The sequence below is a fragment of the Drosophila suzukii genome, chromosome X (assembly GCF_043229965.1).
Source record: "Drosophila suzukii chromosome X, CBGP_Dsuzu_IsoJpt1.0, whole genome shotgun sequence".
NCBI lineage: Eukaryota > Metazoa > Arthropoda > Insecta > Diptera > Drosophilidae > Drosophila > Drosophila suzukii.
In genome coordinates this window covers 8,175,413-8,203,052 of record NC_092084.1, presented here as the reverse complement: position 1 = coordinate 8,203,052, position 27,640 = coordinate 8,175,413, and the positions used below count along the sequence as shown (strand labels likewise).

Here is a 27,640-nt window from a genome sequence, read left to right as displayed (position 1 = left end):
AGATAGTTGTCATTCGTGCTCATTGTGGTTGCCGTCGTTGTCTCCTCCACTCCGGCTCCTCAGTTGCGGATCTTCCAGCGTTGCGAGCAGAGCCAACCCATCAGATCCCCAGGCCGAAAGCACACACGCAATATGTGGTGGAGCCGTAAGTTAGCCTCGAGGTGTCTGCGCCTCCATCGGGCCAAGAGCACCGGAAGAAGGACAGCCTCCACGGAACCGGAGCAGACTCTGGGAATCATTGGAGTGCCCTTCGCCAAGGGTCAGGGCAAACAGGGCGTGGAGCTGGCTCCGGATCTCCTGCGCCAGAGCAGCCTGCGTCAGGTGCTGCAGAGCAGTCATGGTGAGTTAGGTGCTCGTGCTCCCTGTCGATTTGGGATCTCACTTTTGAGGTCAGACTTGGTAAACAAAAATACAATATCAAAACCAGACTAAACTAGCGTTGTCTTTCCGGTAATCTCTCATTCTGAGTACCCCTCACTGTTTTAGCTTTCAAGTACAATGTGCTACTGAAGTTTAAGGATTCTAACATAATTTTTTGATCCATAATATGATAAAGAGTGCTACAAGGTGGTACTGATCGTTTGAATATCTCTCACATCATGATCTCTATGAAGTTTAAGGATGCTTCTATAGCTTTTTGTTCCAAAATATGATATGGAGTTCTATAATGTGGTACTTATCCTTACAATAACTCTCACATCATGGTCTCTATGAAGTTTTAGGATCCTAATATAATTTGTTGATCCGAAATATTATATGGAATGTCACTGTGATTTACTGGACTGTAATATAATTTTTTGATCCGAAATGTGATATAGAGTGATACAATGTGTTACTGATCGTTTGAATAACTCTCACCTTATGGTCTCTATGAAGTTTTAGGATTGTAATATAATTTTTTGATCCGAGATATGATATATATAGTGCTCCCCATTAATAAAACTAGTTTTAAAGTTGCGGTGTAAATAAATGGTTTATTGCCCAGATGGCCTGGTGATACGGGACTACGGAAACCTGCAGTACGCCGTGGACGAGCCCCTTCTCCAGCAGCAGCGGGTGCACTACCATCACATCCGGAACTACGCGGACTTCATGGCCTGCAATCGTGCCCTGATCGAGCAGGTGCAGCTGATGCTGGCGGAGAACTCGCAGTTCCTGGCCATTGGCGGTGATCATGCGATCGGTTTCGGTGAGTCTTCCACATCCGCATTCGCATCCTTCGTCCTGATGGCATCGCAATCCCCTCTTGCAGGCTCGGTGGCCGGACACCTGCAGCACACGCCGAACTTGTCGCTGGTGTGGATCGACGCGCATGCGGACATCAATCTGCACAGCACCTCGCAGTCGGGCAACATCCATGGGATGCCCGTGTCCTTTCTGCTGGAACAGCTCCGCACCACCTGGCAGCACGCCGGCCTCCAGGATATTGCGCCCAACTGGTGAGTGTTAGAATAGTGTGCTTTTCTCCTGGGCTGCCTATTTGTGCTCCATTGCTCACTCAACAAGATCTCTTTACAAAAAAATCTATAAATTTATTTTTTAAAGTGTTATACGTTTATAGATCCCTTTTTTAGAGAAATCCTTTTGACCTAATGCAGAAACACAAATACACAACACAGTTTTGAAAAGCACATTTTTCATAGATCGGCTTACAGCTAGACAAGTCGTACTTAAGTCTCTCGGGGGGGTTGTTTATTCCATATTATGTATATTATATATATTGATTTTTTTTGGGAGTTTTTGGGGTGGGGGTTTGCTGGGTGGGGGGTTTTTGGCGGGGTTTGTTCGCCTTATCACAGTTGCCTTAACGAACTAAGAATTACTTGCTTTTTTTGTTTTTTTGGTTTGATTCTTTGCTTTGACTCTTGTTTTTCGATTTGTTTTTCTCTGGTTTCATAGTATTTTTTGTGCTTGCCTCAGTCTTTGGGTTTAGTTGCTATCAACCTTTAATCTGCTTATTTATAGATTATTAATTTACACATTGCTTTTTGCCTTGGGCAGTTCGGTTTCGTGCTTTTCTTCCAAGCATTGGAAAGTCAGTCGAGAAGGTAGAAAACAAGTTAACTGAAGAGAGATCAAATCACAGATCACAGTTAAAAAAGGAACCCAAGCTGCGGGGAATCCCCGGAAATCAAACGAAAATTCGAGCTCTACGTTCTCGCGTTCTAAAATCGTATCTATATATAGCGCTCTATAACTAGGCATTTTACATGGGTCCTCGGGGGCGGGGTTTTGGCGTGGGTAGTGCTTTTGTTCTTCGGTTTAGTGGCTTTGTGAAAAACTCAAACTCTTCTCGACTCGAACTCAAAATATACAACAAAGGCTGGTTAATAGGAATACTCCCATATACACGACAAATCACAAATAATCACATTGAACGGACAGAATGACTGGCACGGAATGAAAACCGAAATAAGAACGAAAATCGAAATCAGATTTATATACATTATCAGACGAAGACTGTTGACCAACTAAATAAATACTCAGCTGAATTTTCATAACTCCAAATTATAATAATTCCCAAACAGAATAAATTTATCAATTCTTCTTGTTATAAATCGAACAAATATCCAATCTTTGTCAAAAGATACAAACCAAATATTATATTCAATGTTTAAAACGATATAAATAATTTGGTATAAATATGGATTATTGCACCAAAGAAAAAACATTTTCAATCTAAGATACTCAGAGTTATAAAAGTTCGGCTGTCTGGCTACCCTTTTGGTTAAAAAATTTTAGTTTCTGAGATATTAATGGATAGTGGTTGGTGTGAGGATGGTGGATAGTGCTTTGCTGGTTGAAAATCAAGTCTATAAACTAGAAAAAGCTTTCAAATTCGAGTTCTTTGAAATTGAAAATTTTCTGTGGCTCGCTAAGGTTTTCTTTTGAAATTACAATACAAAACGTAAGTGTTTCTCTGTGTGTACATGTGTGGGGAATACAAATCAGGTATGTACATCATATGTACATTGATTGGGGTTTCGGGATCTGGAATTGGGGATCGGGATCTGGGGACATCTGTGGTTTATGCTTTAAATAATTACAATTAATATTAAAGTATCAATCAATCAATATAATTACACAATCATTATCGTTTTAACCAAGTAATCAATTAATAATTTCAATCGAAATTCAACTTGAAGAAATGTGTTTGAAATATATTTTGTTTGTTTTTGGCTTTTTTTTTTGCATAAATTCAATTCAAAATCGAACGAACAACAAGAACACACGCCTGAAAATAAATCAAGAGAAAGAAACAAATTAGAAAATGCTTCGTAAATTATTATACTTTTTGCTGCAGGATTTTCATGTGTTAACTTTACAGTTTTTTTTTTATTTTGCTACAAATAGATTAATAAAAAGAGAAAGAAACCATTTAGAGAAATCATCAGTTTTGCTGACAAAATGTTTATTGGGAAAAAATGTGTGCCAAAAATAGTACAGATCGGCGCCAGATCGGTCCGATCTCCGATGCGCTATCTTTCTGATTACTTACCGAAAAATCACACGAAACAATAAAAGTGAGTGAGGTATACGAACAATACAACAATATATAACAACTGCAACAACGAACTGAAAATCGGAAATCCGGAAACGAAAATCGGCTACGGATCGATCGGGAATATATGTATGTATATATATATATATAGTCGGCCCACAACGAAAGGAACGAAAGGGGAATCAACTCAAATCAAATCGGATCAAAATCGAATCGGATTGTCTTCCTTTCAAAGTAAGGCCCTCCACATCATCATCTCGTTAAATCTTCCTTCTCAGCTGGATTAATACACTGGGACCAAAGAAGCGTACGTTCAAAATACACTGAGCGAAATCATAAGAGCAAACAAAGAGCATACTCTTTTCGAGAGGGGGCACACAACAAACTGAAATCAATTTTGGAAATAGAAATAGAGAGTGTGTTGTGTAGCTGTGTGTTAGTGTGAGATACACTGTAAAAATATATATACTGATAGAAAGGAACCAAAAACCAAAGTGAAATTCGTCTAAGATGAAAAATGACAAATATAGAAAACGTAAGGAGAACCCAAATTGTAACGTTCCAACGAGAAAGCAATACATTTCAACTCAATCATAACTCCGAAAGAACTTCCAACATAGTCTGAATTGAAATTCAAAAAATCAAGAACCACATCTGAAAACAAACAGAATGTAAAGGTAACCAAAATCCAACTCAATCTTGAAACAAAAGTTTGGTGTGTTCTGATATATACTATATAGAGAGATATACATATATATGCAAAAAGCAAGAAAAACTCATAATCATATATTTTGAAATACATTTATAATATTAATATCTTTTTCTCATTTGCTTGTATTCGTTTTTTTTTTGTTTTGTATTGTTTTCCATTTTGAAATATCATTTGAAATGTGTGATAAATATTATTAATTAATTAATTAATCGATATAAATATTTTAATAAAATAAATTAAATAGTTTCCTCCTTCTCGTCGCCGTCGTCATCATTTTAATCATAATAATAATATATATAGAAAGGTATATATATCCTTGTTGTTGTCAATGATTATTAACGGTATCATTTGTGTAATCGTTAACGCTATCGTTAAGCTTCTCCTGTTCCCTGCCCATCAAAATGATAGATAAACTTTGCTCTAAAAATTACAAAAATTACACACAATTAAGCAATACAAAGATACAGGTTCAAAATCATACACGGGACATGTCGCGACATGCCCCCACATATACGTAAATCGAGGGAGTGGTGACTGTACTTTCTCTGCTAAACTAAACTATGAGATTCGTTAATCATAAGCGCTAAACTTAATGGCATTACACAAATTAAAAGTATTTTCGTTTGCACACAAATAATATCGCAACTGGCAGAGTCTCTAAACCGAGCAACAAAAACTGGAATGCATGTCTTTGGGTTGTTTTTTCACGGGGTTACGAGTACTAAACCAAAACTTGGAACTATAGGGAATGTCTTTTTTGCTGAGATCAACTGATTCCGATGGCACCATCTTTATAGATAGGCCTTGACTAGATCGATTCCTATGTCTTCCAATGACAGTCTGGTTTTTTTAAGTGTTTAAATAGAGAGAGAGAGAGAGAGAGAAGATAATCCTGGGGTTTCAGGATTGGGAGAACATGTAGTTGAAGGTAGAAAAATCATACAGTTTAAAAAACAAACAAAACCAAAAAGTAACAAATAAATAAAAATGATGCTAAAATTTTCATCAAGTGTTTTTTTATTGAAAGTAAAATTTTTCTTCGTGTTTTTTTTACTTGTTTGGTGCGGAAATCAAATAAAATCATAAGAGTAAACATAAATTTGTAATGGATCGCAATTTTCCAACATAATTCGTGGCAAATTTAGATCAAAAAGCAAAATACACAAAACCAAAGAAAGGAAATAAACCATACTAAATAATAATAAACGTAATCATAATATTCATTTGATAGGATTCACAGGAATCTTTTAGCTCACGTGGATTTACATGTTAACATACACACAGATCGTATATAGCTAAGATATCAACTAAAACCGCTGGGTTGTGTTCATGTTGCTGTGACAAATCAAATGGGTATAGCATAAAATCATAAATTAAAACTAAAACTGAAACATAAAAGGTTTTTGCTGAAACGAAATCAAAATGGTTGGTAAACGAAATAAAATACAAGGTACAAAATTAAAATTAAACCAAACATAGGAAGTAAATAGAGAGATATTGAGAAAAGGGGAGATTGGGAGATTTGGAGAGAGATTTGGGATGTTATAGATTCCCGATCTTATAGAGACACTCGTTTTCTCTCTCTCTGTTCATGTGTTGTGTGTATAATTAGACTAATTCTTCATCATAATCTTCTTGTTCATCTTCGCTTTGCTCAAAATCAAAGGAATATTGAATTCAAATTGAATTAAATTAAATTACGTAATTATAAAAATACAATAAATAATGTTTTTGTTTCGATTCCGTTTGTTTTCTTGGTTCTTCGCTTACTTAAATAGGTAAAGAAAAATGATGAGATATAAATATATGTACGCGAAGAAATACATATCAAATTCGCTTAAAAAATAATTGTATATTTTGTTAATTTTTTGTAGTTGCTGTGGCTTGCGTTTGCTTCCCGTTTTGCGGTATATAGAATAATGATACTTTTAAGTTACATAATCGTAAAAGATTCCTTTTTCGTTTCTCGTTTTCTTCACTTAATGAAATTATAATTTGTAATTTATAGTTTGAGATGCATGAAAATTTGTTGCTGTTGTTTTGCCGTTAGTTGCATTTTAAAACTATTGCACAAGAATTAGAATTAATACAATTAATTAGATCATCGATGACAAAAAATATAAGTATATATATATATATATATTAAAGGATTAGTTAATTAAATTAAATATTGAATATACATATACATATATGTATGTGTGTGTGTGTGTTGTGTGTGAGTGTGTGTGATGACAGAAATACAAATTAAACAAAATCAAGTACATAATCCTCGCTTCCACAGGATTTTCTTCCTGATTTCCTGTCCTACAGTGTGTTTCTATGTGGGTGTATAAATAAACTAGCAGGTTGTATATAATGTATTGCAAATTTATCCGGAGAAGCAGAAAGTCAAATCGGGGGGAATCCCCATTTTGACTTGATGCTTGCCCTTTGCTTTGCTCCCATCTTCTCTTATGGGTTTCGAGGGGCTAAATCTTTGGAAAGGGGGGAGCAGGCCGCTTCAATGTATCGTAATCGTGCTATTACCTAGAAATTGCCATAGTTCTTTTGGTTTTGATCTACTTTTCCTCCCTATATGCGGCTGCCTCGAAACTTATTTCTCCTTCATCGTAATCTTCTTCTTTTCCATCTTCTGACTAGAGTTCTTGTTGCGAATTTTGTTCAAACAAAAAAAAAAAGATTTCTTTGTTGGCCTATAGTTATACAAAAAAATAATTATATTTAGTGAGATATATATATATATAAATATGGTAATATATGTATATCTGATTACACATAGCACTAGGTATCGTAATAATATTCAAAGTTAAATCAATTTCTATTTCGCTTTTGGGGTTTCTGTTCAATGCTTGTTGAAACTTAGGTTTAGAATTTATGCTATTCGGAGAGAGAACTCAAAATCGGTTGGGGTGTGTCATCTTAGGTTAACTTTATAAACAAATTAAACACAAATCATTCGTATAAATATGCATGGTTGGGTCTGACTGGTTTTATGGACTGGATGCAGGAGCCTATTATCAAATACAATTCGTATACAAAGCAAACAAAGAAATCAAACAAAACTTAATTCAAATACGGAATATAGAATATAGAATCCAGAATCGAAATCATATATGTAGATATTTATGTGTGTTTGGTGTGTGTCTCACTCTCTCGTTTTAACAATCAAAAGAAGCAAAGAAATATATAGAAGTTCAACTGATAACTGATAAAGTAACGCAAAAATTGCACAAAAGTTTTTGGGTTTGGACATGGGGTTTATGGGGTATTATATATGTAGGATGTGCTGGGAGTTATCCTCGTCTATAAGTAGCCCTTCCCCTTATCCTTTTTGTCAACTTACTTGGCTAGAGAAATCGCTTGCTAATGCTTTTTTGTTCACGCCCCTCATACATATTTTCCATTTTCTTTTTGTTTTTTACGGGTTTTTACTTTGTTTTAAACTGTTGTCATATAAAAAATGGTTGTTTCTGCTTTACTTTCTTTTTGGTTTTAGTAATTGTTTGTGCTACGCTTTGTTTAAACGCTAAAAATTTTTTGGTTTAGCAAGTATCTTCCCTTTGTTTATGCTTACTTGCTCCTTGAACTATACATTATATAAAGTGTATAAGGTGTGCCTACGCCAGCAAGTGCCTGTACATAGCGAGCTATATACCTGCACGCACACACGTGTGCACACGCGCACAATTACAGTATTAATATTCACTAACAATTATTTACTTTAGTAAAACGTTTCAAATTTGCGCATAAATTATTGTATTACTTTTGTTTTCCGTTCGCTAACTTTCCCTCGATCATGCTATATGTTTTCTATATATTTTTACAGTTTTCACTGCGTGTAGTTGTGCTCAAAGGACACGAGTTTGGCTTGATCCAATCGGGTTTTTCGTTCTCTAAGTGTAGAAAACAAACACACAAAACATAAAAAAAATTCGTTAAATTTCTATATTTAAGTGTATATCTAGGTAGATATAGAATTATCGCATATACATATGGATATATATTTAGAATTATTAAACGTGCCCGTGTTTGCCATTCGTTTGTTAAGTATGTAGCTTTTGTTTTATGTTTCTTGTAATACTGTAGCAGCCTCCATGTTATGTATATATATCTATTATATATGCTCGATCCTCTCGATCGCCCCTCGAATACTTTTTGTCCCTTTTTAGCCCTCTTCGATCAAGCCAAACTGATGTCCTATAAGCACCATGTATAAATCCTAGACACTGAACTCCTCTAATTTCTTAATTCTGTTTTTGTTTTACTCTTTTTAGTATCAAGTTTTGAAGTTTTTATGGTAGAAAAAGTTGGAGTGTAACTAACAGATTTCATGTTTTTTGTTTTTCTTTTCATTTGTTTGGAAGATTTCATTGCTGCGTTTTACTTAAGGTTAATAAATTTTTAAAATTTCTCATTTTCTTTTTTGCTAGTAAAGTTAAATTTGTCATAGTTTCTTTTTTTGTGTGTTTGGTTGATTTCTTTGTTTTGCTTTGCGACTAATTTGACTGCGGCAACCTTTGACCTTTCCACAGCTGCCATAGTGTTGTTCATATTGCAATTTTTCCTTATAATCTCATTGTTCATTCTCACTCCCCTGCTCTTCTGCTTTCACTTCTACTTTCCTCAATCTCTTCTACTTCAGGCAGCTCCTTTCTTTTGTTTGTTTCGTTTAGTTAATGATTTGTTACTTAAATGCTAAACAAGAAGAATTTTGCTATTGCAACGCTTTTGGCCGGCGGTTTTTAGGGAATTGGATTTGGAGCAGGATATTTATGTAGTTAAAAAGGTTTTTGGGTTTTTTTTTTGGGGGTGGGGGAGTGGTTCACGCCGTTTCGTTGTGTCGTCATGTGGAGAGAGAGAGTACTTTCTCCTGCCTGATACTTTCTTGTTTTTCTTTTGTTTTTGTTCGTGTGTGTTTAACACATACTGTTTTGTTGCGCTTAGTTACCGTTATACCATGCATATTTATATATGTGTGTTGGGTGTGGTGTGTGTCAGGATGTTTAGATTCAGGATAATGGGGGTGCTGCTGCTGCTTCTGCTTCTGCATCTCTATCCACTTCCACTTCCACTCGGGCCACTCTACTTGGCCTTGTTGGTCTTAAAGCTGACCTGCAGCACCCGATTGCCCATGGTATAGCCGTTGAGCGCCCGAATGGCCATGGCCGCCTCATCGTAGTTGGTCATCGAGACGAAGCCGTAGCCCTTGCACTGGTTCGTTGTGGGATCCTTGACGATCTTCACCGATTGCACAGCCCCAAAGGGCCCAAACAGCTGCCACAGCGCAGCCTCCTCCGTTTCGGGCGCCAGATTGTAGATGAAAATGGGATACGCACCGCCTGGTCCGCTGGCCAGCGTTGTTGCCGCCGCCGCCGCCGCGCCCAGCCCGTTGGGCAGCATCACGTCCAGCATGTCACCGGCCATGGGCGAAAACCGGGCCAATCCCTTGTTCACCGGGGTGTGCATGGCGCCTCCGATGCGTCGCACCAGTTGGGGATTGAGGAAAGCGGGCAGCTGCGGCTGAATGATCTTGCTGGTGCTGCCGGGCGTATTGGAAAACTTCACAACAATGGGATCCGTGCAGCTGGATGGTGTGGTGCCGTTCAGGGCAATTATGGCCCTGGTGGCCTCCTCCCGCTTATCGAACCGTATGAAGCCCACACCCTTGGTCTGCGTATCGTTGCCGGCATTCTGCAGAATGCGCGACGTGATTATGGCTCCGAATGGGGCGAAGATGGCCTCCAGTTCCTGCTGGGTCATCGTCTTCGGTAGCCCCGAGACATACAGATTGGCGCCCTTGATGGCATCCGACGACGGCCGGGCGAACGACACCTTGATGGTCTTGTTCTGCAGACGCAGACCGTTCAGCACATTGACCGCCTGCTCGGCATCCTGCGGCCGGACGTAGTTGACGAAGCCGTAGCCCAGACTCTGGCCCTTGCTGGGCGCCTGCGGATTGAGGGGATCGATGTAGACCTGCGACTTGTCGCGTATTAGCTTCACCGACTCAATCTCGCCGACGCTGGAGAAGAGCGAGCGGATCTCGTCCTCGGTCATCGTTTGCGGCAAGTAGTTGACAATGAGATTTGTGCGCGTCTCCGTGCTGCCGTTGCTGCCATTTTGGGCACCCGATCCGGAATTGCCATTGGTGTTGGGCTGCGCCTGCTGTGGCTGGGGCACCACCGCCTGTTGGACCGCCGCTTGCTGCACCACCGCCGCCGTCTGCTGCACCACCGCCTGTTGGGCCACGACAGCCTGCTGCTGCTGTTGGAGCTGCTGGCTGACGGCGGCAGCGGCCGCGGCCACCGCCTGCTGTGTCTGCTGCTGCTGCACCTGCAGGATCGCCTGCTGCACCTGTTGCTGCTGCAGTTGGGCGGCAGCGGCCACGGCGGCCGCATTCTGTACGGGGGAGGCGGCCGCATTCGTTGCCGCCACCGCAGCGGCTGCCGCTGCACTCTGCATGAGCTGCGTCTGTGTTTCCACTCCGCCGCCGGTTCCGGTATTTGCCATCATAAAGTCCACTGGGTGGTGGGATCGGGAGGAGTCGAGGAGTTTGAGTTGGTTGGCACGACCAACGCAGGGGCAGGCGCATGAAAAGAGTAGTTAAATGTCAAGATTAAACCATTTGCATGATGTGTTAGTAGTTTTTATTCATGTCTTTTTGATATCTACTATGGGTTAGTGGGTGTACTATAGACTAGTGGTTCGTAAGGATTCAATTTAATAATCCATAATTGGGAATAATATATAATAAGTTAATAAGGATGTTAAGTGGTACTTCAGTAAAAAAAAAATAAGCTGAGTAAATACTTAATGATGTGACTGATCTATTTAAGATTCTTCTTCTCACATTACCCCAGTTATCTATGACTTTCAAGGTCCAAAAATATATTCGTTTATTTACCAATCTTGAATATTTATCAGAAGAAAACTAATTTCCAAAGTACAAAAGGGGTTGAAACTTAAGTGATCGTCTACTTAACTATTGCCTACTTTTAGGCACATTATCCTTTTGTTTCTGTATATGCAATTTTAGCACTTCGTATCGAAATTTTAAGAAAACTATTGTCGCTTGTGATAGTTTTACACTTTGTGTTTAATTGTAAGCTGGGATATCACTTATTTATTTTAAGGACCTCGTTCAAAGGACTTCTTTGTAACACATACACAAGGAATATGCACAGTTATTCACTTTTGAAACGCTACATTTTCATCCAGACTAGTTCGTTTTTTGGTTTCATTTTTCTTAAGGACCCCAAATTTTTTGCATCCCTGGTCTGCTGTTTCGCTCTCTGTGGGTTAGCGGTTAACGGTTAGCCGAAGGAGCTTTGCTCACTGGCGCCGCCCAGCGGCCCACTTTCTTTCCCGGCCGCTCTCTCAGTGTCTATTCCAACCTTCCTCTCCACCCACGCCCACACTGAGAATCAAAGCTCTCCAGACAACGAAACACCCACACACACACACTAAAACAAACACACACCTTCGTCACTGGAAGAACTGAACTTTAGTTAATTTTTTGCTATTGCTCTGTCGGTGATTTGAGTGCTTTTTGTTGTTGTTGCTTTCGTTTTGCGGTGCGCTTTTAAAATTTATCCGTTGACACTGCTTTTGAATTGATATACTATGGTTAAAGTTAGTGGTTACAGAGCTAAAAGCGAGACCAGATCCGCTGCGTCACAGGCACAGGATGCTTCTGAGGCGAGCGCAGGACTTTCTGGCCAGGCTTTGCGCTCTTACCATTGCTCTCTCTCCCACCCCCACCCACTCTCTCAATCGTTTCCTCTTCGGCAAACTGTTACAGCGCTCTCTCTCTCTCTTTCTCTGTACCCCGCCCAGTTATGTAATGCGGCAGAGGCAGACGGAGGGTTAAGTTAAGGGGCCAGGACATGCCAGAAATCAACTCGCACCCCTTCGGAAAAGGAAAAACACTAAAAATGAGCAATAGGCAGACCCACCCTTGGCCAAACAAGTTGTAATATTTCCTTGGCGAAACGAAACGCAGAACGGTGGCTTCTATGTACAAGCGGAACTTGCCACCGCTTAAGGGTTAAACGCACGGCATTGCCACCCCCAAAGCCGGCTCTCGTCTCGCATTTACATGGCAACGCTGTAAGGGCAGCAAAAGCAAAAGCAGAGGCTGCGGCCGAGGGGGCGACTGTGGAGAGAGTGTGAGAGAGAGAGAGACAGCCATCGTTTATTGCTTGGACTAAAACTAGCGGATGTTTCGGTTCAATGAACTAAGTGCGACAGTGACAGAAGGCTGTCCGAAAAAGCGATCGTCGTGGAAATGGCAGCATTTTGATTGATTTGCATGCAGAATTTTTAAAGTGTAAGTCGGATAACTTAACTTAAATGAACATTATACCCAAACATTTTGGATTGTGTTAATGCTTTTTGCTTAATATTAATAATTATGTTGTTAAAGTAATTTTTAAATTCGGTTTTCACTTTAAGCAACATACGTACATGTAATGAGAGGAAAAACCCCTAGCCATGTTTGAAAAATGAATTGCTTAATTAAGCATTAGATCATTTACAAAAAATGCACACGGGGAAAAACGAATTTGAACAAGCCCCAAAAGTTCCATTTGAGTTGTTACTTGCTAGTTCAAGGAAAGTATTTTTCATATTTTGCCACTAGTTTGTCTTTTTCAAGAAAAACTAATTGGCAAGCTGGGTAAATAAACTTAAATATACGTTGGTCATATTGGACATGTTTTCCTGTGGTTTCTCGCACGCTATGCCAATTCGCACCTTTTTTTTTGAAGTGCTCACGAAAGAGTCAAAAGGTCACGCGCACACATGTCGTCATCTCATACCACCCGTTTCCACCCACTTCTGACCCAGGGACAGGCAGACAGTGGTCTCGCTCACTCAACCATCGCCTTGGCAACTACAGTCAAACCTTGATAGTTGGAACTACTATTCCATGGGCGGACTTTGGGGTATAACAAATTTACTTGTTTGCTGTATCCTTTTGAATTTCAAGTAGCTTAAGTTAGGAAAGTTCTGATTGTAGAGGTGCCACTGTATCGCCTTCACACGACACCGCACCCTTTTGAGGCACTCTCCCCGACTCTCTCTTGCTCTCTTTCGTCCTGCGATCCCCGATACCGTTAGCATGCTCTCTTCGGCCAAAAGCCCATCGTCTTTTAAATACTCACTTGTTTTAGTTTATAGAGCGAGTGTGTGTTATTGGGGGAGGTGGTTGTTGTTGTCTTGTTTGGCTAGCAAACAAAGTGAATTAATTTGTTAAGTTCTCTCTGGAATTTGGAATCCTTGCGCGCGCGCCCTTACGCGCTCCTCCTTGTACTTTCTCCCTCTCGGTCTCGCTCTCTTTTTTTCGCTCACACACTCTCCGGTGGTCCAGGACTTTGGTGTTTGTTGTAATGTAATCGTTTTTGTTAATAAATAAACGCTGGCGTCGTCGTCGCAGTCGTCTGATGTGGACAAAACAAAAATAAAACAAAACAAAAGAAGCGGTAAATTCGATGTGTTTGCTGGTAGTAGTTTTTTTTTTTTTTGGTTTTGGTTTAGTTGGGGGTGTTGTATGCATGTGTTTTTGTGCGCCTGTGTGTGTTGCTGCTGCTGTGCGTGCGTTTTTGTTATCGCAAATCGATTTTATCGATTTCCCCCTCCCCCAATCACATCATTCATATTCCACTGGCAAAAAAAGGCATAACAAAAATATTATACATAGTAGCGAGAGCATTTTAGGTATTGTTTGTTATACAATTCTATTGTGTGAGTGGCTATTTTTGCGTCATTTTGAAATACCCAAATATCTCTTGCTCAGCGGTTGCACTGATTTGTATATCTGCTGGTCAACGGGGGGTGGTCGGTGGGTGGTGGGGGACGGGGGGCGTAGATACATTGTATGGTTGCTATTGTTTTTATACCCACATATACGTAAGTGCGTGCGTATGTATTTGACTTTTTTGTTAAAACGAATCGCGTTCTCTCGCACAAACACTCACACAATGTCACTTAGTATCTATAAGTTATTTGTTGTTGTTCTTGGAACTAAACACGCGCTGTTTTATTTTTTTGTTTTGAGTGTTTGAAAAGCATTTCTGTTGTGAATCTACATGTGGAACTGTCCCAATTTGCGTTTCCGCGCGCGTTCCCCTTGGTTTACAATTACAATAATTCTTTGGCTACTACTACACTGCTTTTGTTTGGTGTCTCTGTTTGCGTGTGTGTGTGTGTGTGTGAGTGCGTTTGCTTTTTATGGCAACCGGCGTTTTGTTTACTGCCAATATCTCAGCCACCCACTCTCTCCCTCTCCTTCTCTCCGCCCCTTCCCCTCGCAAAATGTCTACATACGTCTATCGGTTAACTGTTCTTGCTCCTGCTGCTGTTGTTGTTTTTGTTGTTGTTGCGTACAATGCTCCTTCCTTGCACATAAAATCGATATGCTAGCTGCGCCCTTTTTCTCTCGCTCTAGCACACACACACAGATAGATGCCACTCTCCTCTCCCGCTCACACATACACGCACACAGATTTGAATTTGAGCAGCAAGCATTTACAGATACACAGCACACAGAGGCGTAGATTTGAACGCAACTACTATCTCCGAACTACTAGCCGCCCCCCTCTCAATCTGACCAACCGCCGCCCATCTCCCCTCCGCCTTCTCTTTTGGAGGTTTGCTTTTTTTTTTGGCATTTTCCCCTCCTTTCTCTTAGCCGCTCTCATGTCCACCGAATTGCATATTGTTGCTTTGCCTATTAATATTTGTTTGAATGTATAAAACTTCCACACCAAACACACACACAGTCACACACCCACTAGCGTATAGCGGGCAGAAAAAATTAGATATGTATATATATATGCATATACATATATATGTGGACACTCATATTAGATGTGTGTATAAATTGCACAATTATGCAGCGCGGCACGATCATTTGGCAAAAAAAAAACAACAAAAATAGTTTACAATTTCATAAAGATTGTTTGTGGTTTGTTGTTGTTATTGTGTTTGTTGTTGGCTCGGTTGCACAAGTCTCCGGATATCCGAGGGATATTCTTACATTTTCGTTCGGTTTGAGATTCGCTCGATTCGGCCAATAGCTGTAGTTAGCTTCCAGTTGCAGTTACTTGTTTTAGTTTGGTCAACGGTTATTGTTTAGCACTACTTTCGGAAAAAAAAATCAATTGCAGAAAGAGCACACAGGCACGAGATTTGGATTTCGAATTCGATTTTTCGATTTTCCTAGCTTTTCTCCTCTTTACTCGCTGTGGCAGGAGCGTTCGAACTGCGGCGCACGATGGTTGGCGTGGAAATGAAATAATGAAATGCCGAATTGAGGGATTGACGGTACGGTTTCGGTTTCCATTTCCACACGGCTCTCGGGGTTGCAATACGTGTTCGAAGCGAGCGTGGAAAGTGCGCTGAAAGAGAGAGAGAGCAGCGAAAAGAGCGGCGACATGGACGTGGGTGGAAGCGTTTCTCTGGGGCAACAAGGGGATTATTTTCAAAAATAAACTTTAGTTTCCGTAATGAAATGCTAAGTGGGCAATCATTTTAGTTGCCCCACCGTGAGATACATTTGCTAGCTATAAGAAGATACATTTCTTTGTGACGTAGGCATTGTGAACATACATAGGTCCTCTATAGGGAGGTATTAAACAAAAATATTTTAACAATACGACATAATTTATAGAAAACTTAAACTTTAGTTTTTGATGTTTAATAGGGATTTTACTATTAGATACATTAAAAATGTTGTAATTTTTGTAAAGAGATAATTCCATAAAGATCATATAATATTTTACATCATTATTTTGTTGCTCATTAGGGGAAGCCCCTTTGCTACACCCATGCACATCGGCTGTGCTCTCAGTTGTATGCGGTGTTCACACAGGCCAACGAAAGTTGTTCGTGAAAATAAACCGATCATTAATGATTTCATTGTATCCCTCAAAATTTAAGGTATTTTATACGCAAAGTAAATTCTTAAATTCTGTACAAAGCTTATTTTATAATATTGCAAATTGCAATTGCTAGATTTAAATGCGAGTGTAATAGCGGCTTGATACCAAAATGGCGTTTACTCTCTGAGCAAAAAAAACTGAGAGAGAGAGTCAGAGTTGTCAATTCCAATTCCATTGCTTGGAAACGTTTAAATGCACGCGCTCTTATAGCAATTTAGCTATTTAAAATAAATTTTTAATAATTTTGTCTTGTTAAGTTGGTAAACACAACTTACAAATAGCCCAGAAACCGATGTACACCCAAGTAAATTATTTAAACTAAACGATCTGCATAGAGTTGCCACCTATCGTGAGTATAGAGCGGCGAGTTCGCAACCGTTGTTTTCAAAAATAGAACCATCAAACCCAGATTTTCAGGCATTTGATCGTATTGGAAATCATTGCTATAGGCTTTTTCCAACGAGGTCGTCAACCGTTTTATGATGCACGCGACCATTATCCTTGCCAAATAGCCGCGTTCTAAGGGCTGTTTTGGGTTTATGGTTCCGTTTCCTTTATAATGTTTTTTTTTTTTTTTGCACTAGCAACCACCAACGCCAACGGTTGGGGTGGTTTCCGCATGCAGCATGCCTCGTACACCCCCTACCCGAGGAAATTAAACCCAAAAACAAGGAATAAGGACCAAGGACCCAGGACCCATTTCCAAGAGTCGGTTCAATTTCAACACACTGCAATCCCGTCGTTTTTCAATGTTTCCCTTCGTTTTTGTTGCGTGCGTGTGCTTAATTGCGCTTGTATTCGACATTCGGCACTCGACACGACACGCCACATAGTAGTATATAGGATATGCCGTACATACATTTATCGCACATAGCCACCCTCCGCCGACTCCCCCAACCCTTGTAACTTCCGGTTCCATGTGCTGATTTTTTACCCTGTTCCAGTCGGACGCTCTGTTCCAATTTACAAAACAGGCGACCAAGTCTCAGACTGGCGAAATTGGGTACAGTGAACTGGTGTTATATGGAACTTTTTACAAAGAGATTATTTAATTTTGAATTATTATAAATCAATCGGGGATAGGGAATAGCTCTACTCAGCCTCTGCCGGCACACGAACAGCGTACAACAAGAGTCGTCACACCATTTTTAGTTCTATCGGGTTTACCATATCCAGGATGCACTGCACTTTCAGAACTGTAACGCAACTTTTGGCCGGGGGTGGTTTTTGTCGTCCTTTCCGAAGGGTGGTGCTAGTGGCAGCGGAAATGTGGTGGGGTGGTGCCACTGCTGTCCTCGCAGGATATGCGGACTCGGATTCAGACAGATCGGCGTCGCAAGTGTTTGGTTAGCATACAAATCTGCATATGTACATATGAACGCCCTTTCGATGTTTGATACATATGTAAGTTCAACTCAAAGTCTCTACCGTGGTGGTCGAATTAATGGATTTGCAATTTAAAATTGAGGGAATAATTTTTCAAGTTAAATACTAGATAGTATATTTGAGTATATTTGCAGTTTATGCAGACCTTATATTTTATCTTCGTGCCCACCCCAACAGATACGTGTGAGTCTTATCGGGGATCCATCATGGGATCACTGATAATACCATTAAAATTACATTAGCCTTTCTTTCGCTGACGCATGCTGATAGAGAAAGTTCGCGGCCATGTGCTCTCCCCGGACTTTCTTCCTTTCGACCATTTCACCGCAGCTTCTACCCCCCAAAAAAGTAGGCAATACAAGTTATATTCTTTTTGAAAATTAAAAAAAGAGGGGAAATACTGGCGGGGGGTTTCAAAAGCATAAGCGAAAGCGAAAGGGTTGGGTTGGGTTGTCTAATCCATTTTAGCCACGGCGGAAACAAAACACAAACAACAATCGCCCGGCGTTACAACAAAGCGGGATTAAAAAAGCAGGCCCAACACAAGATTACAACAAAGCTGGGAAAATGCATTGGGATGGGAGGGTCTGCTCTTTTTCTGTTTTTACCCGGCTCGAAGGGGAGGTACTCCGAAAGAGCCGTTGGCCCACCCTTAGCGTTACATAAACACCCAGTCGAAATTGAACAGCGGTAACAAAAATGAACCGAACCGAAAGTTATGCAGCACCAAAAACTAGGAGACACGGGCACAAGGACTCGAAATGTCCAGCACACTCGGAAAAATAGTACAGACTTATTTTTCTTTAGGGGAAAAATTTTCATTCTGATTTTCTGACATAAAAGGTCAGAGTTTTGGCTGCCGTAATGCAAAAAAAAAATCCGATTGAAGAGTGTCATACCTCGTTGAGCTCGTAATTAAATTCCCAATCCAATTGCATTAAAACCTCGACATTTTTTATTTTTGCCATTTTCTGCAAAAAAACATGATGTAACCCCTTATAAAAAATGAGAAATTGGGTCAAAAAATGAATTTCCCGAAAAGTGATGGGAATTGTTATAGCCTAGGATGTTAGCTGCTCAAAACTGCCAGGATTTCAGTCGTAAGTCTTGATTTGGCTACACTACGATTAAAAAACCTCAAAAAAAAAGAGTATTTTTTGATAAAAATCTAAAGTCCTGTTTTTCTGCAAAAAAAGGTCAGAGTTTTGGCTGCCATTCTGCAAAAAATGGTCAGTATGGGGAATGTTATACCTCGTTGAGTTCGTCATTTAATTTCCAATATATTGGCATTCAAACCTGAAAATTTTTAATTTTTTCCATTTTTTGCAAAAAAACATGATGCTACCCCTTACAAAAAATGAAAAAAAAATGTCAAGAAATTCATTTTCCTGAAAGTGATGGGGATTGTTAGTTTGGTATGTTAGCTGCTCAAAACTATCTGCATTTTAGCTGTACGCCTTGATTTGGCTAATCTATGATCTAAAAACTGCTAAAAAAAATGTAATTTAAAATCTGACCCCTACTTTTTGACCATTTGGTGAGAACCAAAGTATATCTTAAAATTGAATATACAAATTTCAGTTTTATTTTATATTTTGTGTTGTGTACTATCTGGTGATAGCCACCCCCTTTCTGGTCCTTGCTCTTTCGAATATTTACATAATGATCCTTAGGGCGCTTTTAACTTTGCACGTCTCACTGCACAAATGTCCGCGAGCCACGATCCACGATCTCGAGGCGGATCCGGATTGGGCAGGCAGGATCTGCAGGATCTGCAGGATCGAAACTCTAACTGAGCCGATCTGCAGCCGGCGACAGATGCACTTTTCCCCCGAAACTAATGGTAATAATCATAAAAATTACCATAAGACACCGGGTTCAAAGTCCAGAGCTATGCACGATCGAATAGAAGGAATAGAAGCCAGGGGCGGCATACATATATGTATATTTCGGGAGAAGGGGGATCGCAGGACATTCGGCACTGAATCGTGGCATGTGTTTCGTTTTCCCCTCCCCTCCCCTCACTTCCCCTCTCCCTTTTTGCCGGCGGCGGCATTGTTTTCCATTTGTGTTGTGTTTTTGTTGCCGTTTTTCCTTTTCAGACATTTTCACCTTTGTCGCGATGCAGCCTGCTCTCGTTCTGAATCCGATTCGGTTGCATTCCCTTGGGGTTGCGATCGTGATCGGGCCAAGGACTCCTGGCCACCTGGCCTACTAATCAGGATCACGAATGGCAAAAGGCAGTAGGTGAAAAGGAGCTGATCGAAGGGGGGCAGGATCAGGATCAGAAGGCAGTAGGGAGCTGTAAAACATTTGATTTTTGCAAAGGAAATTCGAAATTAAGGAGTGATATATTGACTTGCTATTGTATTTCTTAATACAGAATTAGGGACCAATTCTTTTCTTAACTTGTGTCTTACTAATAACCTATTTGAGCTTTTATTATGAGCAATGATCAGTTCACATACTCGAGTAAATACTTTCAAGCCTGTGAATTCTCTTACAAAGAAGTAATAGAGCTTGTCTGGAGAAATTCAGCGAACTTAACTCTACCGGCATAATCCAATTATTACCTTCTAAGAAGGTGGGCAAGCTGTCAGATTTGGTGAGGATTAATAGATTCCTTAAAAAGGGATCTGAAAGGGCCATTTATTGACGTGATCCCAAGACTCACAGGGTGGTATGCCATCATGATCACTGAAATGTTTCTAATATGATTAAACGCCAACTGAGTAAACAGAATTACTGTGTTCTTTGGCCTAATTGAACTTTGAGCAATGGAAATTGGCGAAGATAACCTAAGGTTATTATAGTCCTTAAGTTTTCATTTCCTGACCTAACCCACCATTGAGTTGTCAGAAAAAAAGACTTAAACACGATCGCTGGAACACAAACTTGAAGACCTCTCCCCCTTCATTAAGGATCGGTGACCAAAGGGGTTCCCTAAATGATCCTCGCTGCATTCTTTTTTACCCCAAAAAGGCAAGACAACCCGCACTTCGAGGGCTTCTCCTGTTTCCCCTCCTTCCACTTTTTAGTTCAGTGATCCCTCGACTGGAACCCACGACTATTTGTTTACACGTCAGCTGTTTGCGGCCCACCCACTCCCCTGAACTATCCATAATATCCATGCTGCCATATAGCAAGGTCCCATCCCAAGTATCCCATTCCTACCCCTCACTCTTAGAGCCATGCCACGTACTGTTCGCCTTCTTATTGATCACGATGTATTCTGCTTGTCATTTCAGTTTGCCCAAGGATCAGTTGGTTTACATCGGACTCCGGGACATTGACCCCTACGAGGCGTTCATATTGAACAAAGTAGGGATACGCTACTATGCGATGGATGTGAGTACACAGAGCGTTAATACACTTGTCGTCTACTTTCATTTCATGCAAAACGGATAATATTGAACATAATGATATCATAAGTATTATATGGTAGTCACTTGAAATGTAATGTTTTAAATCTAAGATATCATTTGAATATGCTGTTATTTTCTCGCTGTGTAGAAACTAGAGAAAGGCAGCCGCACCTAGGTAGAAAGCATCGATCGTCCTTTTACCGAATGGCATTTCATTTCACTGCATTCCAGTTTGGTTTCCCGATGCGATCCCATCCTTTTCCGTCTGGCTGCCAGTTGTAAAATTGTAAAATTCCGGTTTCTTCCCCTATCCCTGTTTATAGGACAGGATCGGGTGACGATCGTGCGTGACTGCCGATGGCATTACACAGAGGTCCTTCGTCCTGCGCCCTCCGTTGTAAGCTTGGCATTTATAGGGGTTGTCACAGACCCTACAGCTACTACCAATACTAGTACTACTTCTGCGGCCCCACTCCACTTTGCCACCCCCTGTTACAGGACTTCCGATCCGATGCGATCCCGAGAACGAGAACGAAAACCAGAAAAGGTGGTGGTGACTCACACGAAATTACGTGCCTGGCCACTTCCGCAGTTGGGAACTCGGAGCACATTCGCATCCTTGTCAGGAACGGCTCATTGCCCATTATTTATGGCTCGTGCAAATCGACGTCTGTTGAAAAATGGTTTAATGCCCTCGCTCCCGATTTCAGTGCGAATATCCGGCCTCGACCAAAGCTGCAAATTTATTGTCGCTCATTAGTTCGATCGGAATTGGAATATTTTCCAATAGATATGCGAAAATGCGACAGGGGAACGTGCAATGGGCGGGGGTCTTATCGCTGATGTTTTTGTACAGTCGCGATAAGGAAGGATAATTGAAGGACCAAGCCAAGCCCGTAGCAACATTTTGGAATGTTACAATTTCAGAAAACAACTTATTTGAATTTTTTAGGCCTTATATTACTAGCTTTGATTTCAAAATAGTATGAAATATAAGAATCTTAAAGGCATTTTAGTTAAGAGGGATATTGGTCTAGAAAAGCCATTCTTTAGATATCTAACCCATCTAACCCGACCTATATCATAGCTTTCAGTATTTTAAATTGGAAAGCTTTTGGATTGCGGGTTTTTGATTCTATGGTTAACTATGTGACCTACATATACTAAGAAAGATATTTCAATTTTAAGCAAACAGATTATGTTTTTTGAAAGTCATAAAGAGAGCCATATGTGAAATAACGATAGATAAGGCTGTACAAGAGGTTTAGAGTCCAAAAAAGCATTCATTCAACCATCATTCGCCATTTGCCCATTCCCTCTGATTATCCGCTCCCTCGACAGACCATCGACCGGGTGGGCGTGCCCAAGATCATCGAGATGACGCTGGACGCCCTGAATCCGCAGAACAAGATCCACGTGAGCTTCGACATCGACGCCCTGGACAGCAATGTGGCGCCCAGCACCGGCACCGCCGTGCGCGGTGGCCTGACGCTCCGCGAGGGCATCAGCATCGTGGAGGCACTGAGGGACACCAAGCGGGTGCAGGGCGTCGACCTGGTGGAGATCAACCCCAAGCTGGGCAGCGAGCGTGACGTGCGCACCACCGTGGAGTCCGGCCTGGAGATCCTGAAGAGCATGTTCGGCTACCGACGATCCGGCCACTGGAGCAATATCGACACCGGCATCCTGGATAGCGATTTAGGATCAACAACACAACAGCGCTAACTCTTGAGCTTATCAATATTTATGTACAACATTCTTGCCATATTTGTGTGTGCTTACATATTTTTTTTCGTATCTTAATGAAAGAATAAACAAAAATATTAGTTTAAAGAGACGGGGGAAGCTGCGGACTGAGATTTGCTGGCCAAAAGGCTAGAGGCCGGCTTTGAGCTTAGGTTGCGCCGTGGGCAGATAGGCCGAGATGTCCACGCTGGCCATCAGGTTGGCCGTGTGTAGTAGGTTGTTGACGGGCTGGGTGGTCTGTCCGGAACCCGATACGGAAGTGGGAGGAGCAGTTGGAGCTGCAGCAGACGAAGGAGCAGCCTTGGTGTTGGTCAACCGGTGGTACAACTCTGGGGCAAAGGTGTGCAGCAGGCGACGCTGAATGCCCACGAGCAGCGAGTTGATGGCGCCCGAGATGACAATGATTCCGGATATAATCGAGCACAGGCGGATGGCGAAGGTCACCAGGTCATCCCGGTCGTTGTCCACCACAATCTTGAGAGCCGACCAATCGTACTTGAAGTAAATGCCAGGGGAGCCGTACGAATTGCGTTCGGAATCTGTGGGTAACAGGGATCGATTAAATAATGTTAAGTATTACAACAGATATACTCATGGGAATCTCATTGGGACTTTTTAAATGTGTATAAAGTAATATTTAAAACCTATGAAATATATCTACTAGTAACAGGTAAAGTAATATGATAAAGTGGTTTCTAAAATATTTATAGGAGTTTTCTAAAGAACTTTTTAAATGTGCCTAAAATAATGTTTAAGATATTAGAATTGGGATCATGACATAGTGATCTATTATGGTCTGTTGTACATTAAAAGAGCCATTTTAAAATTAAATATACTTTCTAAGCCATACCTTATAGAATTTCAATAAGACTATTTACTACTACTACAAGATACTGGGAAAGCAATATGATATTGGCCTCTTTTATATTAAATATTGGAGATGGCATCCATAGCTTCTTATTCTTTTGAAATATACTTCCTAGACACTTTACTCACCTAGTTTCCGGACGTTCTCCGTGACGGCATACTGAAAAGTGTTGATGGTGCTGAATGTCTGATGGATCTCCGTGGGCACGACCTTTAAAAAGTACTGCACAGTGGTGGCCTCCTCCTGGATGATGGTCTCATCGCCCTCCAGCGGCTGGACAATCCTCCGCGAGTACTGCCCGAAGCTAAGGCGGTTAATGCGATGCGTGAAGTTGGCCGGCATGCGCCGGAGTTCGATCATCCAGTGGTCCTCAAAGAGACCCACCACCGGCTGGGCTCCGCCCACGAGATGGAGCACGCCGGCCACCTTATTGATGCCGAGAGTTCCATGCAAACGACACGCGTCGAACTTGTTCTCCGGCTGGCCAATGTGAAGGCCATGTGGCTGCAGCTGGAGCAGATCGAGTGCTCCTGGTGGCGGCGGAGCAGCGGGCACCTGAGAGGGACTCTCCCGCGCCGGATGCGGATCCCGCATGATGTCCTTGAACAGCACATCGGCCACCGAGTGGAACTGCTCGCGCAGGTAGTGGTTTTGGATCTGGATGGCCTCGAACTGCAGCCGGTCGTGCTCGGACATCTCCCACCAGACGCCTTCGCGCTGCAGCGTCCCGTAGGCGAACACATCCTGCTGCGTCTCGTCCATGAGATCCACGCCGGAGAGCGAGGCGCAGGGCATGGCCACCGTGATGTCCACATGCATCTGCACCTGCTCGTCGAGGGCAATGTCCGGCTTGAACTGGTAAACGATGTCCGTTTCGTGCCAGTAGTAATGGAGTTCCGTGTAGACCAGGTACACGATTAACAGGCGGCTCAGCAGGGATACTAAGAGAGAGTGGGGAGTAAATGGATTAGGGATTATCCGGGTAATAGCTGAGAGTACCAGACTTACGTGTGCCTCCGATTTCCGTCGTCTCCGTGTACTTCTCCGGGACCTTCTTAAACGCATCCAGATTCTTGGCGAACTCCAAAAGATTGCTCTTGTCGCCGCGGTAACGCAACGTGGCCGTCATCTTGCTGGGCGGGATTGGACTTTGGGATTGAGATTCGAGATTGCTACTGGAATGGTTTCGGTTGCGGGTGCCTGGTACCGCTTGTAAAATTGCACTTTCAATTTGGCTTGGGTTTCAGTTTCATTGCCACGTACTCCGAAGCTCGCCGGGCACCGCCACGCCCCCTCCCACGATATATTGCCGCTGCCTCCTCCTCCAGCGGAATGTGGCGTATGGTGTGTGGGTGCGGGTGTAGCTGTGGGTGTGTGGCTCCTGGCTGTCCTAGTTGGTGGCTCTCATTAAGCCCGGCTTGTGGGAGTTGGCGTGGATAAACAAATGCGTTTGTGGAAAGTCCACGATTTATTTACAGCCGGTGTGCAGAACAGCTGAGCGGGAGCAGAGTTGCCACTTGGCAATGAGCGGATAATGGGGTCACCCTGTTTAAAATAGGGGGAGAGTGGTTTGAGACTTGGCTAACGAAAATGTAAAATGTGGGAGCGTGGTTTGCGACTTGGCTCGTATTTACGCAGAAAAAAAGATTCTGTTTTTTTGAAAAAATATTCTTTTTTTCGGTTTTTGGATCGTAGCTTAGCCAAATCAAGGCGTACAGCTAAAAGAGCAGCTGACAACTGAATTTTTTTGGCGAAAAAATGGGATTCCGATTTTAGTCAAAAATACGATATTCAGATTTTAGTCAAAAATGAGATTTTTCTTTCCAGTTTTTCAATCGTAGTTTGGTCAAATCAGGGCGTACAGCTAAAAGTCCGACTGTTTTGAGCAGCTGACAACCTATGCTAACAATCCCCATTACTTTCCGGGAAATTTATTTAGCAGCCAAAAAACTGAATTTTTTTGGCGAAAAAAGGGTTTACATTTTTGTCAAAAATACAAAATTCGGATTTTTGTCAAAAATGTGACATTTTTTTTTTGGTTTTTTCATCGTAGTTCAGCCAATTCAAGGCGTACAGCTAAAAGACCGACTGTTTTGAGCAGCTTGCTTAAAATGCTAACAATCCTCATCACTTTTATGAAAATGTATTTTTTGACCAATTTTTTCATTTTTTGTAAGGGGGTACATCATCTATTTTTGCGAAAAATGGCAAAAATGAAAAATTTTCAGTTTTGGATGCCAATGGATTGGAAATTAAGCAACGAGCTCAACGAGGTATGACATTCCTCGATCCGACGTTTATTTTCTTTGTAGCAGCCAAAAAACTGAATTTTTTTTGGCGAAAAAAGGGTTTACATTTTTGTCAAAAATACAAAATTCGGATTTTTGTCAAAAATGTGACATTTTTTTTGGGTTTTTTCATCGTAGTTCAGCCAATTCAAGGCGTACAGCTAAAAGACCGACTGTTTTGAGCAGCTTGCTTAAAATGCTAACAATCCTCATCACTTTTATGAAAATGTATTTTTTGACCAATTTTTTCATTTTTTGTAAGGGGGTACATTATCTATTTTTGCGAAAAATGGCAAAAATGAAAAATTTTCAGGTTTGGATGCCAATGGATTGGAAATTAAGCAACGAGCTCAACGAGGTATGACATCCTCGATCCGACGTTTATTTTCTTTGTAGCAGCCAAAAAACTGAATTTTTTTTGGCGAAAAAAGGGTTTACATTTTTGTCAAAAATACAAAATTCGGATTTTTGTCAAAAATGTGACATTTTTTTTTGGTTTTTTCATCGTAGTTCAGCCAATTCAATGCGTACAGCTAAAAGACCGACTGTTTTGAGCAGCTTGCTTAAAATGCTAACAATCCTCATCACTTTTATGAAAATGTATTTTTTGACCAATTTTTTCATTTTTTGTAAGGGGGTACATCATCTATTTTTGCGAAAAATGGCAAAAATCAAAAATTTTCAGGTTTGGATGCCAATGGATTGGAAATTAAGCAACGAGCTCAACGAGGTATGACATTCCTCGATCCGACGTTTATTTTCATTGTAGCAGCCAATAAACTGAATTTTTTTTGGCGAAAAAAGGGTTTACATTTTTGTCAAAAATACAAAATTCGGATTTTTGTCAAAAATGTGACATTTTTTTTTGGTTTTTTCATCGTAGTTCAGCCAATTCAAGGCTTACAGCTAAAAGACCGACTGTTTTGAGCAGCTTGCTTAAAATGCTAACAATCCTCATTACTTTTATGAAAATGTATTTTTTGACCAATTTTTTCATTTTTTGTAAGGGGGTACATCATCTATTTTTGCGAAAAATGGCAAAAATGAAAAATTTTCAGTTTTGGATGCCAATGGATTGGAAATTAAGCAACGAGCTCAACGAGGTATGACATTCCTCGATCCGACGTTTATTTTCTTTGTAGCAGCCAAAAAACTGAATTTTTTTTGGCGAAAAAAGGGTTTACATTTTTGTCAAAAATACAAAATTCGGATTTTTGTCAAAAATGTGACATTTTTTTTTGGTTTTTTCATCGTAGTTCAGCCAATTCAAGGCGTACAGCTAAAAGACCGACTGTTTTGAGCAGCTTGCTTAAAATGCTAACAATCCTCATCACTTTTATGAAAATGTATTTTTTGACCAATTTTTTCATTTTTTGTAAGGGGGTACATCATCTATTTTTGCGAAAAATGGCAAAAATGAAAAATTTTCAGGTTTGGATGCCAATGGATTGGAAATTAAGCAACGAGCTCAACGAGGTATGACATTCCTCGATCCGACGTTTATTTTCTTTGTAGCAGCCAAAAAACTGAATTTTTTTTGGCGAAAAAAGGGTTTACATTTTTGTCAAAAATACAAAATTCGGGTTTTTGTCAAAAATGTGACATTTATTTTTGGTTTTTTCATCGTAGTTCAGCCAATTCAATGCGTACAGCTAAAAGACCGACTGTTTTGAGCAGCTTGCTTAAAATGCTAACAATCCTCATCACTTTTATGAAAATGTATTTTTTGACCAATTTTTTAATTTTTTGTAAGGGGGTACATCATCTATTTTTGCGAAAAATGGCAAAAATGAAAAATTTTCAGTTTTGGATGCCAATGGATTGGAAATTA

The 27,640-nt window shown here is 40.9% G+C and overlaps 3 protein-coding genes across 5 annotated transcripts; 1 reads left to right on the top strand and 2 right to left on the bottom strand.

Moving 5' to 3' along the window:
• The first annotated feature begins 16 nt into the window (after positions 1 to 16).
• On the top strand, positions 17 to 22,740 carry arg (arginase). Its single transcript, XM_017083614.4, has 5 exons — positions 17 to 340; positions 986 to 1,189; positions 1,253 to 1,439; positions 20,791 to 20,890; positions 22,249 to 22,740. The coding sequence occupies exons 1-5, from the start codon at positions 133 to 135 to the stop codon at positions 22,630 to 22,632; spliced, it is 1,083 nt and encodes a 360-aa protein (XP_016939103.1). The 5' UTR covers positions 17 to 132; the 3' UTR covers positions 22,633 to 22,740.
• elav (embryonic lethal abnormal vision) lies at positions 4,254 to 15,509 on the bottom strand. 3 transcript variants are annotated; one of them, XM_036820188.3, is made up of 3 exons: positions 15,253 to 15,509; positions 13,379 to 13,654; positions 4,254 to 10,735 (listed from the first exon to the last, which is right to left on the bottom strand). In XM_036820188.3, coding segments are annotated over exons 2-3 (1,440 nt in total). In that variant the 5' UTR covers positions 13,380 to 13,654; positions 15,253 to 15,509; the 3' UTR covers positions 4,254 to 9,296. The 3 variants fall into 3 exon arrangements, with proteins under 3 accessions (XP_036676083.1, XP_036676086.1, XP_036676085.1); XM_036820191.3 differs by lacking the exon at positions 13,379 to 13,654; XM_036820190.3 differs by lacking the exons at positions 13,379 to 13,654; positions 15,253 to 15,509 and adding an exon at positions 11,695 to 11,931.
• Positions 22,636 to 25,017, bottom strand: LOC108016812 (endoplasmic reticulum-Golgi intermediate compartment protein 2). Its single transcript, XM_017083612.4, has 3 exons — positions 24,530 to 25,017; positions 23,650 to 24,462; positions 22,636 to 23,192 (listed from the first exon to the last, which is right to left on the bottom strand). Exons 1-3 carry the CDS (start codon positions 24,648 to 24,650, stop codon positions 22,783 to 22,785), a joined length of 1,344 nt encoding a protein of 447 aa, XP_016939101.2. The 5' UTR covers positions 24,651 to 25,017; the 3' UTR covers positions 22,636 to 22,782.
• Between the last annotated feature and the right edge of the window lie 2,623 nt (positions 25,018 to 27,640).